Raw genomic sequence first — 18,201 nt, forward strand, 5'->3', positions numbered from 1 at the left:
GGGAGGAGGGCTAGTGCGCCTGCGCGCTGAGGAGCAGGGCGAGCGCGGGGGAGGGGCGCGGCCGGGGGCGGTGCCTGCGCGGCCGCCCCGCGCGACGTCAGCTTCGCGGGAAGCTTTGTGCGGGCGGCGGCGCTCCTGGCCCCGGCCCCGGCGGCCCCCGCCCGTCTCCGCCCCGGCGCGGGCTGCAGGGGCCCTGCAGGTGGGCTCTGGGCGGGACCCGCTGCGGCTCCCTAGGTTCGTTCCCCGTGCCCAGGGCGCCGGGCAGGAGGCGCGGGGCGGGGTCGGGCCCAGAGCCCGCGGGCCGCTGCGGAGTAGCGGCTGGGGCAGTGCCTGCGCGACGCGGGAAGGTGGCCCGAGCCCCACCTGGAGCGCGGCCCGCTGGCGAGCGCCTGAGCGCCCTTCTCCCCGGCCGCCCGCCGCGTCCTCACCACGGGGCCAGGCTCAGGACCGCGGGGCCCTGGGCTCCCTCACCCTGCCCATCCTCAGGCTGCACCCACCTTCCCGGGGCCTCAAGCTCCTTAACAGATGGGGCGAGGCGCCAGGGCGCCGAATGGTCCAGGTCTTTCCGAAACAGGAGCTCCAGGGCCTGACGGCTGTGGGGGCCCTTCTGCCCACCAGCCATGTCTCCTGGCAACCACTCCAGCTGGGCTTTCACCCCCTACCCACTGAAACTACTCTACACTAGTGCACAAGACAAATTAAAAACTCCTTGTATTCCAGGGAGGGAGGCAGACAAGGCCCATGGTGAGGACCATGTTAGAAAGTGATCAATGCTATGGCAGAAACAAGTAGATAAGCGTTAGGGGGTTGGGGTCCTAGTGAAGGTGGTGAGCAGAGGAGGCCTCATAGACAGCAGTGGAGTTGTGACCAGACTGGAGTGAAGGAGAGCAACAGATGACAAGGTCGGAGTGGTAGGAATGGGGGTCATGTAGGCTCTGTGAGGACTTTGACCTCAGAAAGAAGTGAGGACGTTGGAGGATCTGAACAGGGGAGTAGCCTTTCAATGACTCACGCTGGCTGATGGAGACCATAGTTTATACTGGGAAAGACTGGAAGGCTGTTTAGGAAATGAATGCAAGGGCTAAGCCAAGAAATGATGGTGTTTGGACACACATGGTGGTAGTGTTCTGTAACAGCTAGGGTAGCCCTGGTTATGCTGCAGTAACAAACACTCCCAAATTTTCAGTGGCTTAGCAAAATAAGAATGTATTTCTCACTCATGCTACATGTTAAGGTTACAAACAGTTGAATATATGAGTATACAATTCAGGGGAGATGTCCAGCCTGGGGATATAAATTTGGCATTCATTAGCATATTTGTTGTATTTAAAGCCACACAACTGGATGAGATCATCATGGGAGAAAATGCAGATAAAGAGAGGTCAAAGACTGAGCCCTGATACTCCCATGTTAAGGGGAAGAGAGGCTAGAAAGAGGAGGAGCCAGCCAGGAGAAAGAAGATGTAGGAGGAGAACCGGGGGGGCGGTGGCACAGAAGCCCAGAGAAGACAGCACATGCGGTAGAGGGAGGGCTCAGCATGTCAAATGCTGCTGAGAGGTCCTGGAAGGTGAGGATTGGGAGTTAATCAATAGATTGAGCAACACAACACAAGGGCATTAGTTACCTTGACAAGCACGATTTTGAAGGTGTGTGTGGTGGGGGAATGAGTCCCTGAATAGGTTAAGAGGGAGTAGAAGGAGACAACTGTAGACCATGAGACAGACAATTCTCCTGAGGTGTTTTTTACTGAAAACAGGAGTCAGGGCGCTAGAGGGACTGAGCTAGGACAGGAGGTGGTGGTCAAAGATGTGTAGATTTGAGCTTGTGAGAGAGCTGCAGTTGTCGGTGACCACCATATGTTTCAGTTATCTACCAATGTGTAACAAAACACCCCAAACTTAGTGACTTAAAAGAATGTTGATTTATAATTTCTCACAATTCTGATTAACTAGGGATCTTCGGTTCCACATGGTATCAGCTGGGAATTTGACTGGAGCACCTCATTTCTCTTCCATGTAACCTCTCTCTGTGTGTTGGCTTATTATCCATGATTTCCCCACATGGCCAGGCAGGATGGGAAGGCTTCCTTGCAGCTTGGAGGCTGTGCTGTATGTGACAAGTGCCACTGGGCAAGCATTTATTGGGTCTCTGCTTGAATCATGCTTCTAGTATCTCACAGGCCAAAGCAAGTCATGTGGGCAAGCCCAAAATCGATGTAGGAGGGCTGTGCACAAGAGCACAAGTTCATTGGGGGGCTTGGGAAGTGTGGTTCATTGGAGAGCTGCCAGTGGAACAGCCTGTCCAGTCCGCCCTCTGGCGCCTAATGATCCATGCTCTTCCCATGTGAAGATTGCACACTGTGCCTGCTAAGACCCCCAGTGTTACCATCTCGTCAAGGGGTTAGGCTTAGGGACTGGCCCCGTGGCCGAGTGGTTAAGTTCATACACTCCACTGCAGGCGGCCCAGTGTTTTGTTGGTTCGAATCCTGGGCGCGGACATGGCACTGCTCATCAAACCATGCTGAGGCGGCATCCCACATGCCACAACTAGAAGGACCCACAACAAAGAACGTACAACTATGTACTGGGGGGCTTTGGGGAGAAAAAGGAAAAAAAAATAATAAGAAAAGGGGTTAGGCTTAGAGTCCAGTATTTTGTGATATGCAACAGGGCCAGATGTGGATGAGGCACCTCAGGATGAGGCACCCTTTTGCTCCAGAGGCATGTTATCTGCCTCCCCCCATACCCAACATTCTATGGTGGAGGACAGGATAACTGAATAGACACCTTGTTCAAAAAGGAGGAGTACACCCTGTAGTCAGTGTTCCATAGCAATTTTTTTTTTTGAGGAAGATTAGCCCTGAGCTAACATCTGCTGCCAATCCTCCTCTTTTTTGCCGAGGAAGACTGGCCCTGAGCTAACATGCATGCCCATCTTCCTCCATTTTATATGTGGGACGCCTACCACAGCATGGCTTGCCAAGCCATGCCGTGTCCGCACCCGAGATCTGAACCGGCGAACCCTGGGCTGCTGAAGCGGAACATGCGCACTTAACCACTGCACCATCGGGCCAGCCACCATAGCAATTTTTAATTCAGCCAGGCATCTGTCACAGTGTTCCTTGATCAGGCCTGTCTGTTCCCTGCAGGTGGTTCCCTAATCTACTGTTTTAGCAGTGCTTGGCTTCTCCTTCTGGGCTCTTGGCCCTGCACTCGTGGTCATCCTCCCTTTTCCGTAGGAAATGGCCCATTTTTGCAGCTGAGTAGCTTCCTCAGCTTCTCGCCTGTAGAAAGTTGGCGGCCCAGAGGCCTCTTTTATTTCAAACTCTTGTCCATTTTAGTTCAAGCAGATACAACCCTTAAAAAAAAACTTTGTGGAATTTTCTATGTATCAAATTAAAACTCACTTCATTAGACAAAAGCTACACTGCAAATGTCTTTGAGAAGGCTCCTCTCTACCACGGGCTACAAGTCAAGGGCTGTGGGACAATGACCTCAAGATCCTCAGAAGCGCTTTTGTATGGCTGACAGGGTCTACAACGACCCCTCCCCCCCAGTTTTTCAGAGGTCTTAACAAGGGATCATACAGCCACACCCTTAAATTTGTTTTAACCCTGAGGCCGTGTTTTGCTGGCAGGATCCTGGATTTGATTTCCGCCAGGACACCATCGCTCACCTTGGGAAACTCTTGCTGCCTGGAAAGGCTTGGGAATGAGAAATAGTTTTTATTTTCCAACTCAGCAAGACTTGGCTTTGAAATTATTTCCTCTAACTTCTGCTGGAACATGCAACAGTTACTTCTTTACTTCCTTTCTCTTTTCCTTCACTGTATCACAAACAACTGAAAGAAGTCAACTGGCCCTTTAAGCTTTCTGCCAGGAAAATCAGATTGTTGGATACATTCTCTGTCTTCCACATTACTACAGGCAATGGTTTCGCCATTTTTCTGCTAATACCCAACATGGGTCAGCCTTTCTCCAACCTTCAACAGCAATGTTCTCACTGCCCTGCCTGTGTCCTCCTGCCGCCTGGTTCCAAAGTCAGTGCCATATTTTAGAATTTTGGAATGGCAGTGCCTCACTTCTAAGTACCAATGTCTGTTGCAGTTATTTATTGCTGCATAATAAACCACCCCAAAACTTAGTGGCTTAAAACAAAAGCTATTTATTTTCTCATGATTCTGTAACCTAGATTGGGCTCAGATGGTTGGTTCTGCTGTTGTTGGCTGGTGTGGTAGGTTCTCACATTGATACCATCAATCCTTCCCTCCCTGTGTGTGTGATGCTCCACCCACAGCAATCCTGTGACTGTTTTGATGCATTTAAGGTGGTAGAAAGTTCCGGGACTCCTGAGCCCAGGCCCGAGGACTGGCAGCCTCACCTTCCTCTCTCTTGGGGGCATGCTGCCAGGTAATCAGTATCACTCTCTGGAGACCATCATGCTGTGCAGAAGACCAAACTAACCTTGTGGAGAGGCCTTGTGGAAGAGATACCTCCAGCCAAGGTGGCAGATGTATAAGCAAAAAAGACACCTTGGACATTCTATCCCCAGCAGACAACACACAGAGCAGAACCTCCCAGCTGAGTGCAGCCTAGTTTTCATAATAAGTAGGGAGTTGGGGTGGTTTGTTATGCATTGACGGACAGCTGAAACAGCCAGGGTCACTTGTGCAGCCATAGACACCGGGTGTGTGATTGAGGCAGGAAGTTCGAGGTGGTTTCACTCACGTGTCCAGGCATTCTCTCTCTGTGTGTGATCGCTCCAGCAGGGTAACCAGATATTTTTACCTGGCAGCTCAGGACTCCAAGGGAATGAAAACAGAGGCTGCCAGGCCTCCTAAGAACCTGCAACTGGTATAGCATGTCTGTTGCCGCAGTTCTACAGTTAAAGCAAGTCCCGGGGCCAACCCAGATTCAACGGGAGGGGATGGAGCCGCCTTTTGACAGAGGAACAGTGCGAATGTAGAGGAATGGGACAAGTTGTTGGCAGACATCTTTGCAGACAAAGGAAGCCACAGGAGGGAGCTGCTCAAGTCAGCTGGAGAAGCTTCTTTGAGAGGAGGCACAGGAATGAGAGCTGTTTGGTCATGATTTTTATTTTCTGTATCTTATGATGCTTTGAAATCTTGGGGGCCTTGCTAGCTGGGGAGAGACTGCCTTCCCCAGGGCTAGCTAATTCCTAGAGATCGCAAACGACTTGCCTGTGAACACACTTTTCACATACAAACCAACCAATCCAGAGCCCACACTGCCAACCACCTTCTTTACCTAACTCACGCACCAAGTCAATATTCCCCTGTCCTAAATCACTGCAGGGCCAGGTGTGGAGCAGATTCTGGGGACATCTTAAGACAGAGGCCAGGAGCTTGGAAGGATGACCTGTGTGGCTTTTGAAGTCAGGGAGAGTTCCTGCGAGGGTGGTACTGATGGGAATCACAGTGAATCAGGAGCTTGTGCCTGCCCTGCCTTTTGGAGTGCAGTGGATTATGATTCTGAGAAAATGAGAGTTAAAGCTGGGAGCTTTTTTTGAGGGGAGGGATGGTCTAGAAGCGGTGATAAGGAACCAGACTCAGAGGTACAGGGTTGTGTGAAAGTAAATATCCAGGGGAAGCCAGGTTACATGGGAGCAGAAAGAGGAAAGGGATGTTTAGAAATAAAAGCAGCAGGGCATGTGCGCTGATGGTGGTTATGAGGGCACAGCAGCAGTTTCCAGAACATGTGATGCCTGCGCAAGGGGGTCGGAATAAAGGACGTGCAGAGCGGTGTAGGGGTCCGATTGTGGGAGATGAAAGGTGATGTGGGATAAAGGCCACACATTTTCTGTCCTCATTTACTCCATCTCAGCAGCAGCAGCACAATCTCTCTCCCTACTTCCGGAAACACTTCCTTCTTGACTTCTGTGTGGAAGATGACATTTGGCATTTTTGGGCCGCTCACAATCCTCCCCCTTCCCACGGGCACCCTGAACTCCTCGTTCAGGAATTCCCCCATTTGTGTACTTTTGCCAGGAAAGTGTCTTAAGCCTGGCCGATCGGACCCTCCCTCCCAGAGCAGCAGATGCCCAGGAGCCTGGTGAGGCCTGGGGCTGCCCATTCCCCTGGCCGTCCCTTTCCTCAGCCTGGCCCGGTGGAGCCCTGCCGCCTCTCAGTTCCTTCTCCTTCTGCTGGAGGGCTAGATTAGGTTTCTGTGGCTTTCACCCCAAACTCTGACGTCATCAGCACCTTGACTTGAGTTACCATCCACCAGCAAGGGTTTCACAAATCTCCAGTGTCCCGAGACACGCGTAGAAGAGCCTAGTCCGCTCGCGTGCCGAAAGGGCGTCTCGGACCCTGCTGGTCACCACTTTCTCCCATCCTCAAAGCAGCCTGTACCACGGCCAGGCCTCTCCAGCACGAAACGCCACCCCATTCGCCCAGCTGTCCGGACCAACGCCTGGCCTCCCCTGGCGCCCACCTCGGGCGCCCGCGGCCGCTTCTCCCAGCCGCGCGCCCCTGCCGCCTCCCAGGCACCTCACGCTGCGCGCGCGCGCGCGCCCCGGGCACTGAAGCCGCACGCCCCGGAGCTCTCTCCCCACCGAACGCGAAGTCGGCGTGCGCCCCGTCTCGGAGCCCTGCACACCCCGCCCCGTGGCGTCCGCCCTGCGCTCCTCCCGTGCGCTGCGGCGGCAGCGGGGCTCCGCGACGCCCCGCCGCGGCCGGGGGGATCCGCACTCTCGGCTCCGGCGCCCGGGCCGCGTCGCTCCCCTGGGACCCCGTCCGAGCGCCAGCACGGCGCCCGCGGCGAGCAGAAGGAAGCGACGCCGAGACCCGGCGGGGCCTCCAGGGGCCTCGCGCCCCCGCCCGGACACCGGCCCACCCCTCGTGACGTCCTTCCGTGCCGCGATGCGGGGCGCGGGAGACCCGGGGCGGGCCGGCCGGCCGGAGTGCACCCTCCCCGCGAGCCCGCCGCGCCCAGGGCGGAGAGTGAGCAGCGGGCGCCGGCCCGGCCCGCCCCCCGGCCCCTCGGCAGGTGAGCCGGCCGCGCTCCCCGGGCAGCAGGGGGCGCTCGTGCGCCGGGTTCCCGCGAGCGCGCCCGCCCTCCCCGCTGCGGGCCGGGCGGGGCGGGGCCGAGGGCTGGGGGCGGGACTGGGTGAGATGGGCGGGGCCGAGGCCTGGGGGCGGGGCTGGCTAGGATGGGCGGGGCCGAGGGCTAGGGGCGGGGCCGGCCCTGGGGGGCGGGGCCGGCCGTGGGCGGGGCGGGCCGGACGGGGAGCGCGCCGGCGGGCGGGGGCCAGTGCTGGGCCGCCCGGCCAGGGCGCGGCATGGGGCGGGTGCAGCTCTTCGAGGTCCGCCTGAGGCACGGCCGCGTCGTCTACAGCCCGGGGGAGCCGCTGGCGGGGGCCGTGCGCGTGCGCCTGGGGGCGGCGCTGCCCTTCCGAGGTGGGCGCGGGGTCCCAGCGGGGGAGGGCCGGTGGGGCGCGCTCAGGTGGCCGGGCCCGCACCTGCGGCGGGGCCGGGGCTCCCGGAAGCAGCTGCTGGTGGCCGCCGGCCGCCCTTTTCTGCCCCTGCTCCGGCCGGGGGCGCATGGGCTCCGCTCGGCCCCGCCGACTGCGGGCGGGTCGGGGTGGGGCAGGCCGGGCGGCGCAGACCCGCCGCGGGGAGGCAGGCGGCGGTCGGGGCGGAGCGGGAGGCCCGACTAGCCCAGTCCTTCCGCATCTGCCCTTCCTGCCCTCTCTGCCTCGCGGCGGTCGGAGCCGGGAGCGAGGGCTTAGATCTTTCCCACCTGCTGAAGACCCCTCTGATCTGGACACTCGCGCGCCTCCGACCTCCTGTCGCTCCAGAATCCGCTGCGCCCCGCGCCTGCTAGGTCCCCACCTGGGGCCTGGCCCACGCCGGGCTTTCTCTGTCACACACCCAGGCTCCTGGCTAGGCCCTCGCTCTTCACAGACAGTCCGCCGAGAGTGCTGGTCCCCAGTAGAGCCCACCGGGTACCTGCTTACTAAACCCAGCCTAAGCTCGTCCTCGCCGCCCTGGCCCAGCGGACATTTAGGAGCTGAACCTGAGCCTCCTCTGGCTCAGTCCCTCTGCTGGTGCAGACATCTGGGACTTCGGGATTGGGGATCGGGTTGCTGGCAGCTCTTGCTAGGGCTCTCCGCAGGTGCTGGCCTCATCTGCCCACTGAGATGTGAACAGGGATCTGGACGGGACTTCACGGCCCGGCGCACAAGAAGGGTGGGCAAAGTGCAGCCCAGGGCCTCTCTGCTTGATCACTGGCTCCAGGTTTGAGGTTGTATGGCACGTCCCTTCTGGGGCGCTTCTCCACCTTGGGGTGCTTGGCCCTTACCACAGCTGCCGGCCCGGCTTCCCTCTGGACCGGGCCTCTCCTGGCCCCTGCGTATTTCATGGCTCAGTGCTTTTGGTGCCCACTGAGGACTGAGGGCCACTGTCCTCCTCTCTGGGTAGCCTCTGCCTTGTCCGGGATGGGTCTCACCCCCGACCTTGCCACTGTTTGAGACTGCAGGGGTCTAGGAAGAAGCTGAGTGTAGGTGCCTCTTGTCAGGCGTCTGGCCTTGTGGAGCCTTCTCCCGGTAACTCTGTCACCTCCTTTCCTGTCTCCCTAGTTGGCGTTGGGTGGGGGTAGGTGCAGCTGTGGCAGGGTACATGGCAGGGCAGTGCAGCTGTTCTATGGGGCATGAGCCAGAGCTGAGAGGTGACCTGATGCTAGAAGGCTCCTGGCTGAGGGGAGAGCGAGATGCAGGGGCACAGGAAGGAGGGGCAGGCTCGTGGCTGGTGGGACAAACAGCCGTGACAGAGACCCCACATAAGGCTTACCACCTGGCTCATCTTCCCTGTTGCCCTGCTGTAGCTGGGACCCAGGGTGAGCAGGCCACTGCTGACCACAGTGAAGGGATGGCCCAAGCTGTGCGTAACTGGCCTGGGCAGAGCTCCCCGGCCTCCATGTGGCAGATGGGATATAGATGCATGGATAGCTGGGCCATAGGAGGCCAAGGGAGCCCCCGCTATGGTCCCAACTATAAGAGTGCTAGCCGGGACCCTGAGTAGGGGAGGAGAGGGTGCCGTGGGCTGGGGAGCAGATGGACGACCAGCTGGGCCAGAGAGGGTGTTATTCAGGTTGCCTCCAGGGGTAGAAGGGATGTGGGTGCTGGGGCCGTGCTGGGGCTTCCTCCAGCCCTGCCTGGCTGTGGGAGAGGAAACACCGTGGGTTTTTTGTTTCTTCTTTCATTCAAAAGATACTTTTTGAGCTCCCACTACCAGCCAGTGATGCAAGGGGGAGGCTCTCCACCCCACAGGAGGACAGAGAAGAAGGGAGAACAGCAGGCCTGCCCTGCGGGGCTCCCAGTCTTGCCTACTCAATACCTGTCTGGGGGGTGACAGTGGTATCTGCACTCAGCCGTGAGGGCTCTGTCTGCCTCTGGAGCTGATGCGGAAGAAATCTGGGGAAGGAGCCATTTCCTGGAGCCCAGGTCCAGCCCAGCCTGGGGCTGGGGGTCAGGCAGTGCTGCCCTGTGTTCTGCTCTCAAGGTGAACGACAAGGCAGGGTGATGCCCCGACAACAGCAGCAGCCGGCCGCCAGCTCTGCCAGCTCCCTGAGCTCTCATCGTGGGCCAGGTGCCATTCTCCCCAAGTCCCATGAACCAACTCCATGAATCCTCATAGCGACCGTGGGAGGTGGGCGCTGTTCTTATTCTCTTGTTACAGATCTAGGAATAGGACAAAGGGAAGTGGCTTGCAGGCCAGAGCTTCACTGGGAGGATATGGCAAAGGCCAGGCTGCCCCAGGTTTGTGGGCATTGGCTGAAGGTGGTCCAGGTGAGAGACTTTTGGAGCCAGCAGAGGTCTTCCCCGTCAGACAGCAGGTGCAAGGGAGGAGGGCTGCTGAACAGGTGGGAGTGCTGGCTCGAGAGGAGATTTCCAGAAGTCATCTGGAACACAATCCACATGATGATTTTCTTTAGAGAACCGGGGCAGCCCCAGATCTCCAAAGATGAATGTCTGTCAGTTCAGTGCCTGCCTTTCGTTATGCATCTGGACACTGTTACAACTAACACTCGTTTTAAACCTAGATGGCACAGCATGGTATGTTGTTTTGCAGCCTGTACTTGGTGCTGTGCAGTAGGTGGAGGCTGCACCTGCCAGAATGCACTTACCCCGTCCTGTGGCCAGGCCACAGGGCGTGCATGCTGGTGCCATGGTCATGCTCACCTCTAGGAGCAGATACCCCCCTGCCAGGGGTAGGAGGGACAGGCCCACTGTGTGTGCCCAACCCCTGTGCCTCCATTGTTCCCCAGTGGAGGAGAGAGTGGACAGGAATGGGATGGTTTGACTCCAAGATGGTGATTGGAGGCTGCTTGTTGAGGCAGGGTCCCGGAAGGGGCCTCAGCATGTGTGCAAAAAGGGGCTCTTTGCATGGGCATTGGGAAGGTCACAGAGCTTGGGCCCCTCTGGGATAACCCAAGGATCGGTTTGACAGTGTTTGTTTTTCTGGGGTCAGGTGCCCCATGGCTTGTTCACCTGAGTTCTGGGGGCCAGATCCAGGCTGGGTGGGTCACTGTTTTAGCCGCCCTGCTGTTGGACACGTCTGCTATGCCTCAACTGTTTGATGTTATGAGAAGTGTTGCTCGAGGCTCCTGGGTGAAGAGGGTGACATTCTCAGGAGAGCTGCTGGGTGCCCTGGTGTTGTGTGTAAAACTGCAGCAGATCTGCCTCCTTCTCCAGGCCCCGTATCAGCCCACAGTTTGAGCACCATAAGGGAGTGTCTCTTTTTCCACCTTCTCACCAAACATGTCAAAATATTTAATATTTGCCAGTCTGATGGGTTAAAATGGTAAGTCATCAGAGTTTCCCTGATTCCTAGTGAGGTTGGACACCTGTTCCTGTTATCTGCTGCAACGTAGGTCAACCCTAAGTAACAAATCACCCTTCAACTAAGTGGTTTAAAACAACTATTTCATTGTATCTCACACTGTCGTGGGTTGAGAATTCAGGCAGAGGTGGGCAGGGCGATTCTTCAGCTCCATGTCCCATCCACTGGGGTCACTTGACAGCATCGGCTGGCACTGGACCTGTCTGGGGACCACCACTGTGCCCCTTCTGACATTCTCTGTAGGTCCCGGCGTTCACAGGGCAGCCGATTCTGGGGGTGTGCGCCCTCCCCACAGAGACTCTTAAAGTGGTGTGGCACCTGGAATCACCCAGACGTCCTTTCGTTGGTTCACAGTCACGTCCCCTTGTCTGCCTGTTCTCTCTCCTGTTTCTCTTGGGTTGTGTTGGTCTGTAGGAGCACCACTGGTGTCCCAGATTTCTGGGGTAGGAGCAACTCCAGTTCTGGCCCTGGGAGGGGATGGCTGACACAACATGGATTAGAAATAGGGGCTGAGGTCTGGGTGGTGTGGCTGGTCTGGGACCAAGGCTGAGGGCCGGACACTGGCAGTGCCAACAGAGGTAGAAGACCAGCCAACGGTTTGTGGGCAGGGATGCCCGGTGCACTGTGTGACCATCAGGAGGTGTGCGTCAGCAAGGTGGGGCCAGCCTGGGGAAACCAGGACATGGCTGGTGTGGCTGACCCCGGCCATGGGCACTTGGGACACAGCTTCTTCCTGCCTGGCGGCTCTGTCAGGAGCTCATCAGATGCTGAGTCATCTGTCCCTCACCTGACCGTCAAGTCCGAGGAGGGCAAAGAGGGGCTGGGCAGGAGCTGGTCTTTGGCTTTGACTCAGCCCTGCAGGGAGAGGAGGGGTGGAGCCGCAGGGCTACCTGTCACTGAGCTCCCACCTCCTCCCTACTTGGGTCTCCAGCTGTGGTCCCCTCCCTGGTTGTCCAGCCACGGCCTTCTGACCATAGTGGGCTCTAGGCACACATCTGCTGGACTAAAGAATTCGAGTTCCTGACCACAGAACAGTGGCAGCAACCTCTGCTGTAAATGGTTCCTGGTCTGGGGAGTGAGGGAGAGGACTCAGAAAATCAGCCCTCTTGGGCAGTACTGGCCCCGGAAGTCAAGGGTGTCCCCACCCTCCAGTGTACCACACGGTTGGATACCTTATCTGCTCAGGCGGGTCTGACCACATTCCTGCAGCGTGAGGACTAGCAGTTAGCTTCCTGGAGTGGGAAGGGCTGCCTCCCAGCCTGACTGACTGGCCTGTGAGGCAGCACAAAGATGGGGTTGGAGGTCAGCTGCCCCATAGGTCTCTGTTCATCATCGATGTCCCAAGGATCTCCTATAGGGAACTGGGTTTTCACAGGTCTGCTGGGCCCAGGGGTAGCTGGGAGCCAAGGTTATCAGTTGGGGGTTGCCCAGGGGTAATCTGGGTGACCACAGGGGCCCTCTTGTTATGAACTGCAGGATGGATGTAACTCTGTGCCTCACCATCCTGGCTCCCTGGGAGTACCCCAGGGTGCTGCTGGCCCTGCCTGAATCCCTGTGCTGGGGTCAGGGACGGACCCAGGCCAGCAACTGGCTGGAACTCACACCACCCCCACCTTTGCAGCCATCCGAGTGACCTGCACAGGTTCCTGCAGGGTCTCCACCAAGGCCAATGATGCGTCATGGGTGGTGGAGGAGGGCTACTCGAACAGCGCTCTGTCGCTGGCCGACAAGGGTGAGTCCAGGAGCCTGCCCTCGCCTCACCCCACACAGTGACCCCTTGCTTGAGTGGGACCTGTCTGTCTACCCCACCTCCCCATCTGTACTGGCCCATCCTCTCCCAGGGCTGTGCACCTGATGGATCTCTCTCCCTGGCAGGCACAGGGCATCACTTGATAGGGGCTGGGTGGCCCAAGGGGGCCCGCTTCCCCTAGTGCTGGATTTGGGTTGGAACAGCCCTGCCCCCCTGCCCCTCTTTGGGCAAAGCTCTTGTCCCGTCCTTTGCTCAGGCCACAGCCCGGTGCTGCTGTGGTGCTGGAGTCAGAGGCTGGGAGACCCAGCAGCCAGACACAGTGTAAGCTTGTAAGGTTGGCTGCAGTGCCTGCTCCTGTCCTGGGCCCTGTGGTGCTCCGGAGGTCCCCTCTCCACCACACCTCCCTCCTATCTCTGCAGGGAGCCTGCCTGCTGGAGAACACAACTTCCCATTCCAGTTCCTGCTTCCTGGTAAGAGCCCAGCCTGGCCGGGCCTGGTGGGGACAGTTGGTGGGGTGGTGAGTGGGAGGTAGGGGCGGGTGGCAGTTAGGTACCAGTCTCTGGTCTCTCTCCAGCTGCAGCGCCCACGTCCTTTGAGGGCCCCTTTGGGAAGATTGTGTACCAGGTGCGGGCCACTATCGACACGCCGCGTTTTTCCAAGGATCACCAGTGTAGCCGCGTGTTCTACATCTTGAGCCCCCTGAACCTGAACAGCATCCCAGACATCGAGGTGAGGATGGGGCCGTAGCCTCCTGGATGGCCTGCACCTTTGCCCTGATGCCCCATCTCCAGCCAGGGTGAGGTGGCCAGGGTCTGGAATAGCAGCAGTCTGTCTGTCCTGAGCTGACTGTGCTGTGTCCAGGGGCAGTGTGTGGCAGGGCTGTGTGGGCTTGTCCAGCGGCTTCAGGGACCCAGCCTCCCACACCCACCAACTCCCTTCCTGGTTTTTCCCCTAAGCAACCCAATGTAGCCTCCACCACCAAGAAGTTCTCCTACAAGCTGGTGAAGACGGGCACCGTGGTCCTCACTGCCAGCACTGACCTCCGTGGCTATGTGGTGGGGCAGGTGCTGCGGCTGCAGGCTGACATCGAGAACCAGTCAGGCAAGGACACCAGCCCTGTGGTGGCCAGTCTGCTGCAGGTCAGAGTCCCCTCTGGCTGCCCAGGCGTGTCCTCACGGGGCTGGAGGAGAGGTAAGGGGCTGGCTTTCCCAGGCTCACAGGCTGGCCCTTCCCCAGAAAGTGTCCTATAAGGCCAAGCGCTGGATCTACGATGTGCGGACCATCGCAGAGGTGGAGGGGGCAGGCGTCAAGGCCTGGAGGCGGGCACAGTGGCAAGAGCAGATCCTGGTGCCTGCCCTGCCCCAGTCGGCCCTGCCCGGCTGCAGCCTCATCCACGTGGACTACTTCTTGCAGGTGCTCAGGGTAGAGGGAGAGGTGTGGGGGGGTGGGGGGTGCACTGGCCTGGCCACTCACGCCTCCTCCTCCCCAGGTCTCCCTGAAGGTGCCTGAAGCCACAGTGACCCTCCCGGTCTTCATCGGCAATATTCCTGTGAATCACGCTCCGCTGAGCCCCCAGCCAGGCCCAAGTCCTCCTCCTGGGGCCCTGTCCCGGGTGGTGCCCTCGGCACCCCCCCAGGAGGAGGATGAGGCCATGGCCAGTGGCCCCCACCTTGAGGACCCCATCTCCCTCTTCACCAAGAGCCACTCGCAGCAGCAGCCACCACAGGCCGCCTTCGGCTCTGTGCCTGGCGCCCCTGAACTCCGTCCTCAGGATGGCAGCCCTGCTGCCCACCCTTTGCCCCCTCCCTTGTGCATCTCCACAGGTGCCACCATCCCCTACTTTGCAGAGGGCTCAGGGGGCCCGGTGCCCACCACCAGTACCTTGATCCTCCCGCCAGAGTACAGCTCCTGGGGCTACCCCTGTGGTGAGTGGGGGTCTGGGGCCTGGGGGGCAGGGAGTGCTGCGGGCCCCATGCAGACCTCGCTCTCTCCTCGCAGAGGCCCCGCCGTCCTATGAACAGAGCTGTGGCGGCGGTGCGGACCCTGGTCTGACCCCTGGGAGCTGACCCCTGGGAGCTGGCTCCATGCTGCCTTCTCTGTGCAGGCGGACCTCTGCCCTGGGATCGGGCGCCCAGGGCCTCGTGCCTTTGCTCCCGGCCTGGCCCGGCCCACTCAGGACCCTCCGTTGCCGGGCCACTGGCCCCCCCAACCCCTCCTGCAGTCAGCCTCGCCCCAGGGGCCTGGAGAGACGCCATGTAAATAAAGCGCTTCGTTTGTAAAGCTGGGCACAGGCCGGCTTCTCGGGAGCCCTCCTCCTGGTGGGTGCGCAACAGGCCGAGCCTGGGGGCCTATCCTCGCCCGGCTCCCCTCCTGGGCGCGCGCACCCCCTCCGCGGCCCCCTCTCCCCTCCCGGATGCGCGCACCCCCTCCCCGGCCCCCTCTCCCCTCCCGGACGCGCGCACCCCCTCCTTGGCTCTGGGCCCCTACTCTTTGGAGGTGTCTTGGGCAGGAAGGCGGGCCTGCTGCGGGCCTGCACAGGGCTGGGAAGTTGCGCATGTCGGTTCCCTTTAACCCAGGACCAGGGCTGGAACTTGGTCTTCTGGTTCTGATTAAGGATAAGCCCTGGGAGCCCAGCTTGCATGTCTGGAGCCTCGGTGTTAATTTAAAATGTATTTCTGACATGAGGAGAAGAGAGCCCCCCCTCCCCCGACCCCCAAATCCATTTCCTGAACGCACACCTTGGGCTGGCCCGTCCCGCATCGGTAGTTCTGGGCAGCACAGTTTAGACCTTCTGCCCAGAGGAAATCCCGTGGGGGTGAGGGGGAGGGCTTGCTGAAGTCCCCTCCACCTGTGGAATTCCCTTACCGTTACCCTCAAGTCTCAGGTCCCTGCTGGCATCACTGCCACGTCTGGCCCTGAGGGATGCTACTTCTTGTCTCCCATCCAAGTGCCAACACACAAGCCCACTCCTGACTTCTGTATTTCGAAAGACTGTCGTCAAGGACCCAAGAGCCAATAAAAAGTCCAGGTTCTGCACAGCAATGATTCCCAAAGGGACATCCTGCATGTGTTCCAGTGCAGGGGAGGGCCCGTAAACGCCCAGCGGGGCCAGTGATCCTGGAACCTGCTTTGGGAAACACTGGAATTGGGGTTAAGATAAGACTTTGGGTTCAAATTCCAGCTCTGCCATATGGTGAAAGAGTGACCTTGGGTAGGTGTCTCAGTTACCTTAATCTATAAGAAGCTCATGTGACTATGAGGGAACAGGTCAAGGTCCCCTCCCACCAGTAACATGATAAGTTTATTTCTTGTACGTTTAACAGTCCAGAGGTGGAAGATTTGGGTCTCGTGGCATAGCTGTCATTCTTAAGTTGAGGCTTCCACCTCTGGGTCCAGGGTGGCTGTTCCAATTCACCATCACCCAGCTTATTCAGCCTGCACCTCCCAACTTTTTGGGGGACAGACTGGGAAGTAGGTTGTATCACTTTTGCACACATCCCACTGGCCACTCCTTACAGTTGGAAACGTGCTCTTTAGCCAGGCAACCATGTACCTAGAACCTGTAGCCTCATTGTTGAACGGAAAATCTGCCTGGGTTCGAATCTTGTCTCTGCCTCTTGACAGCTGTGTGTTCTTGAAGGCACTCCCTTGCTTCAGTTTGCTCAGGTACAGAATGTGGATAAAAACAGTGTCCGCCTCTCAGGACTGAGCTGATGATGCTAACAGAGTTAACACGTCATGCTAAGAACAGCACCTGACGTGAGTGATCAGTGATCACACAAGGGTAGGGTGAGTTAGGCTGATGGTGCACAATGAGGGCGTAGCCTACTTCTGACACATTCACTTATGGTTGCTATTTGCCTGTTAAACAATTTTTCTCCACATCTAAACTCATTTATTCATTCAACAAATACTTATTGTGTCTCCTCCACGCCAAGATTGTTCTACACACAAGGGAACACAAAACAAAACCCCCTTACATCCTAGTGGGGAAGACAGACACCACTACCATGGAGGATCATGGAGTAAAACAAAGAGGTTCTGGGGTGCAGCATCCTTTTAAAGGAGGTAGGAAGGAAAGTCTTTCTGTGAAGAAGTGGTATTTAAGATCCAAGGACAGTGGAGAAGTGAGCCACACAGATACCTGAGAGAAAAGGGACAGACTAGGGCCCAAGGCAGGAGTGGAGAGGAGAGGATGGTGCCAGAGAGGTAGGCGTGGGTGAAAGCAGGTCAGGTTGGGCTGTGCAGGCCACAGAAGTCGATTGCTCCTGAGCCTCCTGTCCCGAGGCTCCAGACAGAGCTTGGGGTCCCTAGCCTGTCATCAACTGACTTTGGTTGCCCCAAAGAAACCTGGGAAGGTTTCCTTGGTACCCAGGGTAGTCCATTCCCTCCTCTGCACCTGTGTGGATCATCAATGCCCAAGTCAGTGGAATAATTTTCCTAGAGTCTGTCTCCCATGAGACTGAGCACTTGTGGGCAGGGGAGCGGTGCACAGATTATCCTTTGAGTCAAGGCCTCTTCAGCTCTTCTTGTGAACATTGGCTAGAGAACCCCAACTCCCAGGGTATGGGAGAAACAGGTCTGGCAGTGTGGAGCGGGTGGCCTAAGCCAGTTTATGTGCTGCTGTCCAGTGAAGGCTGCATGGTCTGCAGGAAAGGTTTTGCCCTGTGCATAACTGGCTGGCAGGCAGGGAGCTTGGGGCGCTCAGGGAGGCCACCCAGCACCCCACAATGGGGGCAATCCTCCCATTGGGACATTCCCCACCCCACCCTCGGCCTTCCCAGTCAGGACACTGTCCCCAGCCAGGGCACACCCTCCTAGTGAGGCACCTTCCCTGATCAGGGCATCCTCTCCCACAATCTGGACATGCCTCCTGGCTGGAGGATTCCCGACCTGGGGCATTCCCCCTAATAGGGGCAGATCCCTACCCGGAGCACTCCCAATGGAGGCAACCCTTCCCCTTGACACATCCTCCCAAGCTGGGGCAGTCCTCCCCATTGGGACATTACCCTCGCCCTCCTTAGGGCAGCCTTTTCCGTCAGGACATTGTCCCCAGCAGGCACGACCCACCCCCCAGCTGGAGCAACCCTCAGCTATGGCATTCCCCTAACCGGAGCACCCTCAGCTACCGCTGTCTCCCTAACTGGGCACCCCCATAACTGGAGCAACCCCCAGCTAGGGCATTCCCCCTAACCGGCACCCTCATAACTGGAGCACCCCCCCGCCCAGCCGAGCACTCCCACAACCGGAGCAACCCCCAGCTTGGGCGTTCCCCCCAACTGGGCACCCCCATAACCAGACCACTCCCGTAGCCGCGCACCCCCAAACCGGGGCAACCCCCTCGCTGGGCACCCCCGTAACCGGAGCGCCGCGTCCCCCGCCGGGCACTCCCCCCAACCGAGGCACCGCCCTCGGACGCAAGTCAGGGTCCGCCTTCCGCGAAGGCCGAGGAATCGATGTGTGTCCGGGGTTAGAGGTCAGGGGTCCTTCTCCACCCCGGCCAGCCCACCAGAGTGCCTATGGAGAACGAGAGAACGTTGACGAAAGCCCGAGGACTACGTCCGGCCGCCGCTACGGCTCCGGAAGGCCGC

The 18,201-nt window shown here is 58.5% G+C and overlaps 1 protein-coding gene across 2 annotated transcripts; it reads left to right on the forward strand.

The window, feature by feature from the left end:
• Positions 1-7,258: 7,258 nt before the first annotated feature.
• ARRDC1 (arrestin domain containing 1) lies at positions 7,259-14,893 on the forward strand. Of its 2 annotated transcripts, XM_046637468.1 has the most exons (8): positions 7,261-7,416; positions 12,482-12,592; positions 13,030-13,080; positions 13,185-13,339; positions 13,567-13,749; positions 13,847-14,023; positions 14,100-14,535; positions 14,609-14,893. In XM_046637468.1, exons 1-8 carry the CDS (start codon positions 7,299-7,301, stop codon positions 14,674-14,676), a joined length of 1,299 nt encoding a protein of 432 aa, XP_046493424.1. In that variant the 5' UTR covers positions 7,261-7,298; the 3' UTR covers positions 14,677-14,893. The 2 variants fall into 2 exon arrangements, with proteins under 2 accessions (XP_046493415.1, XP_046493424.1); XM_046637459.1 differs by having other exon boundaries at positions 7,259-7,416; positions 14,100-14,893.
• The last annotated feature ends 3,308 nt before the right edge of the window (positions 14,894-18,201 follow it).

Source organism: Equus quagga, chromosome 1, assembly GCF_021613505.1.
Source record: "Equus quagga isolate Etosha38 chromosome 1, UCLA_HA_Equagga_1.0, whole genome shotgun sequence".
NCBI classification, from domain to species: domain Eukaryota; kingdom Metazoa; phylum Chordata; class Mammalia; order Perissodactyla; family Equidae; genus Equus; species Equus quagga.

Excerpts from the sequence above, each read along its gene's own strand:
- ARRDC1 (XM_046637459.1), top strand. The coding sequence starts at position 7,299 with ATGGGGCGGGTGCAGCTCTTCGAGGTCCGCCTGAGGCACGGCCGCGTC. Across the intron at positions 13,750-13,846 it reads TGGTGGCCAGTCTGCTGCAG|AAAGTGTCCTATAAGGCCAA; the intron begins GTCAGAGTCCCC and ends GCCCTTCCCCAG. Across the intron at positions 14,024-14,099 it reads ACGTGGACTACTTCTTGCAG|GTCTCCCTGAAGGTGCCTGA; the intron begins GTGCTCAGGGTA and ends CCTCCTCCCCAG.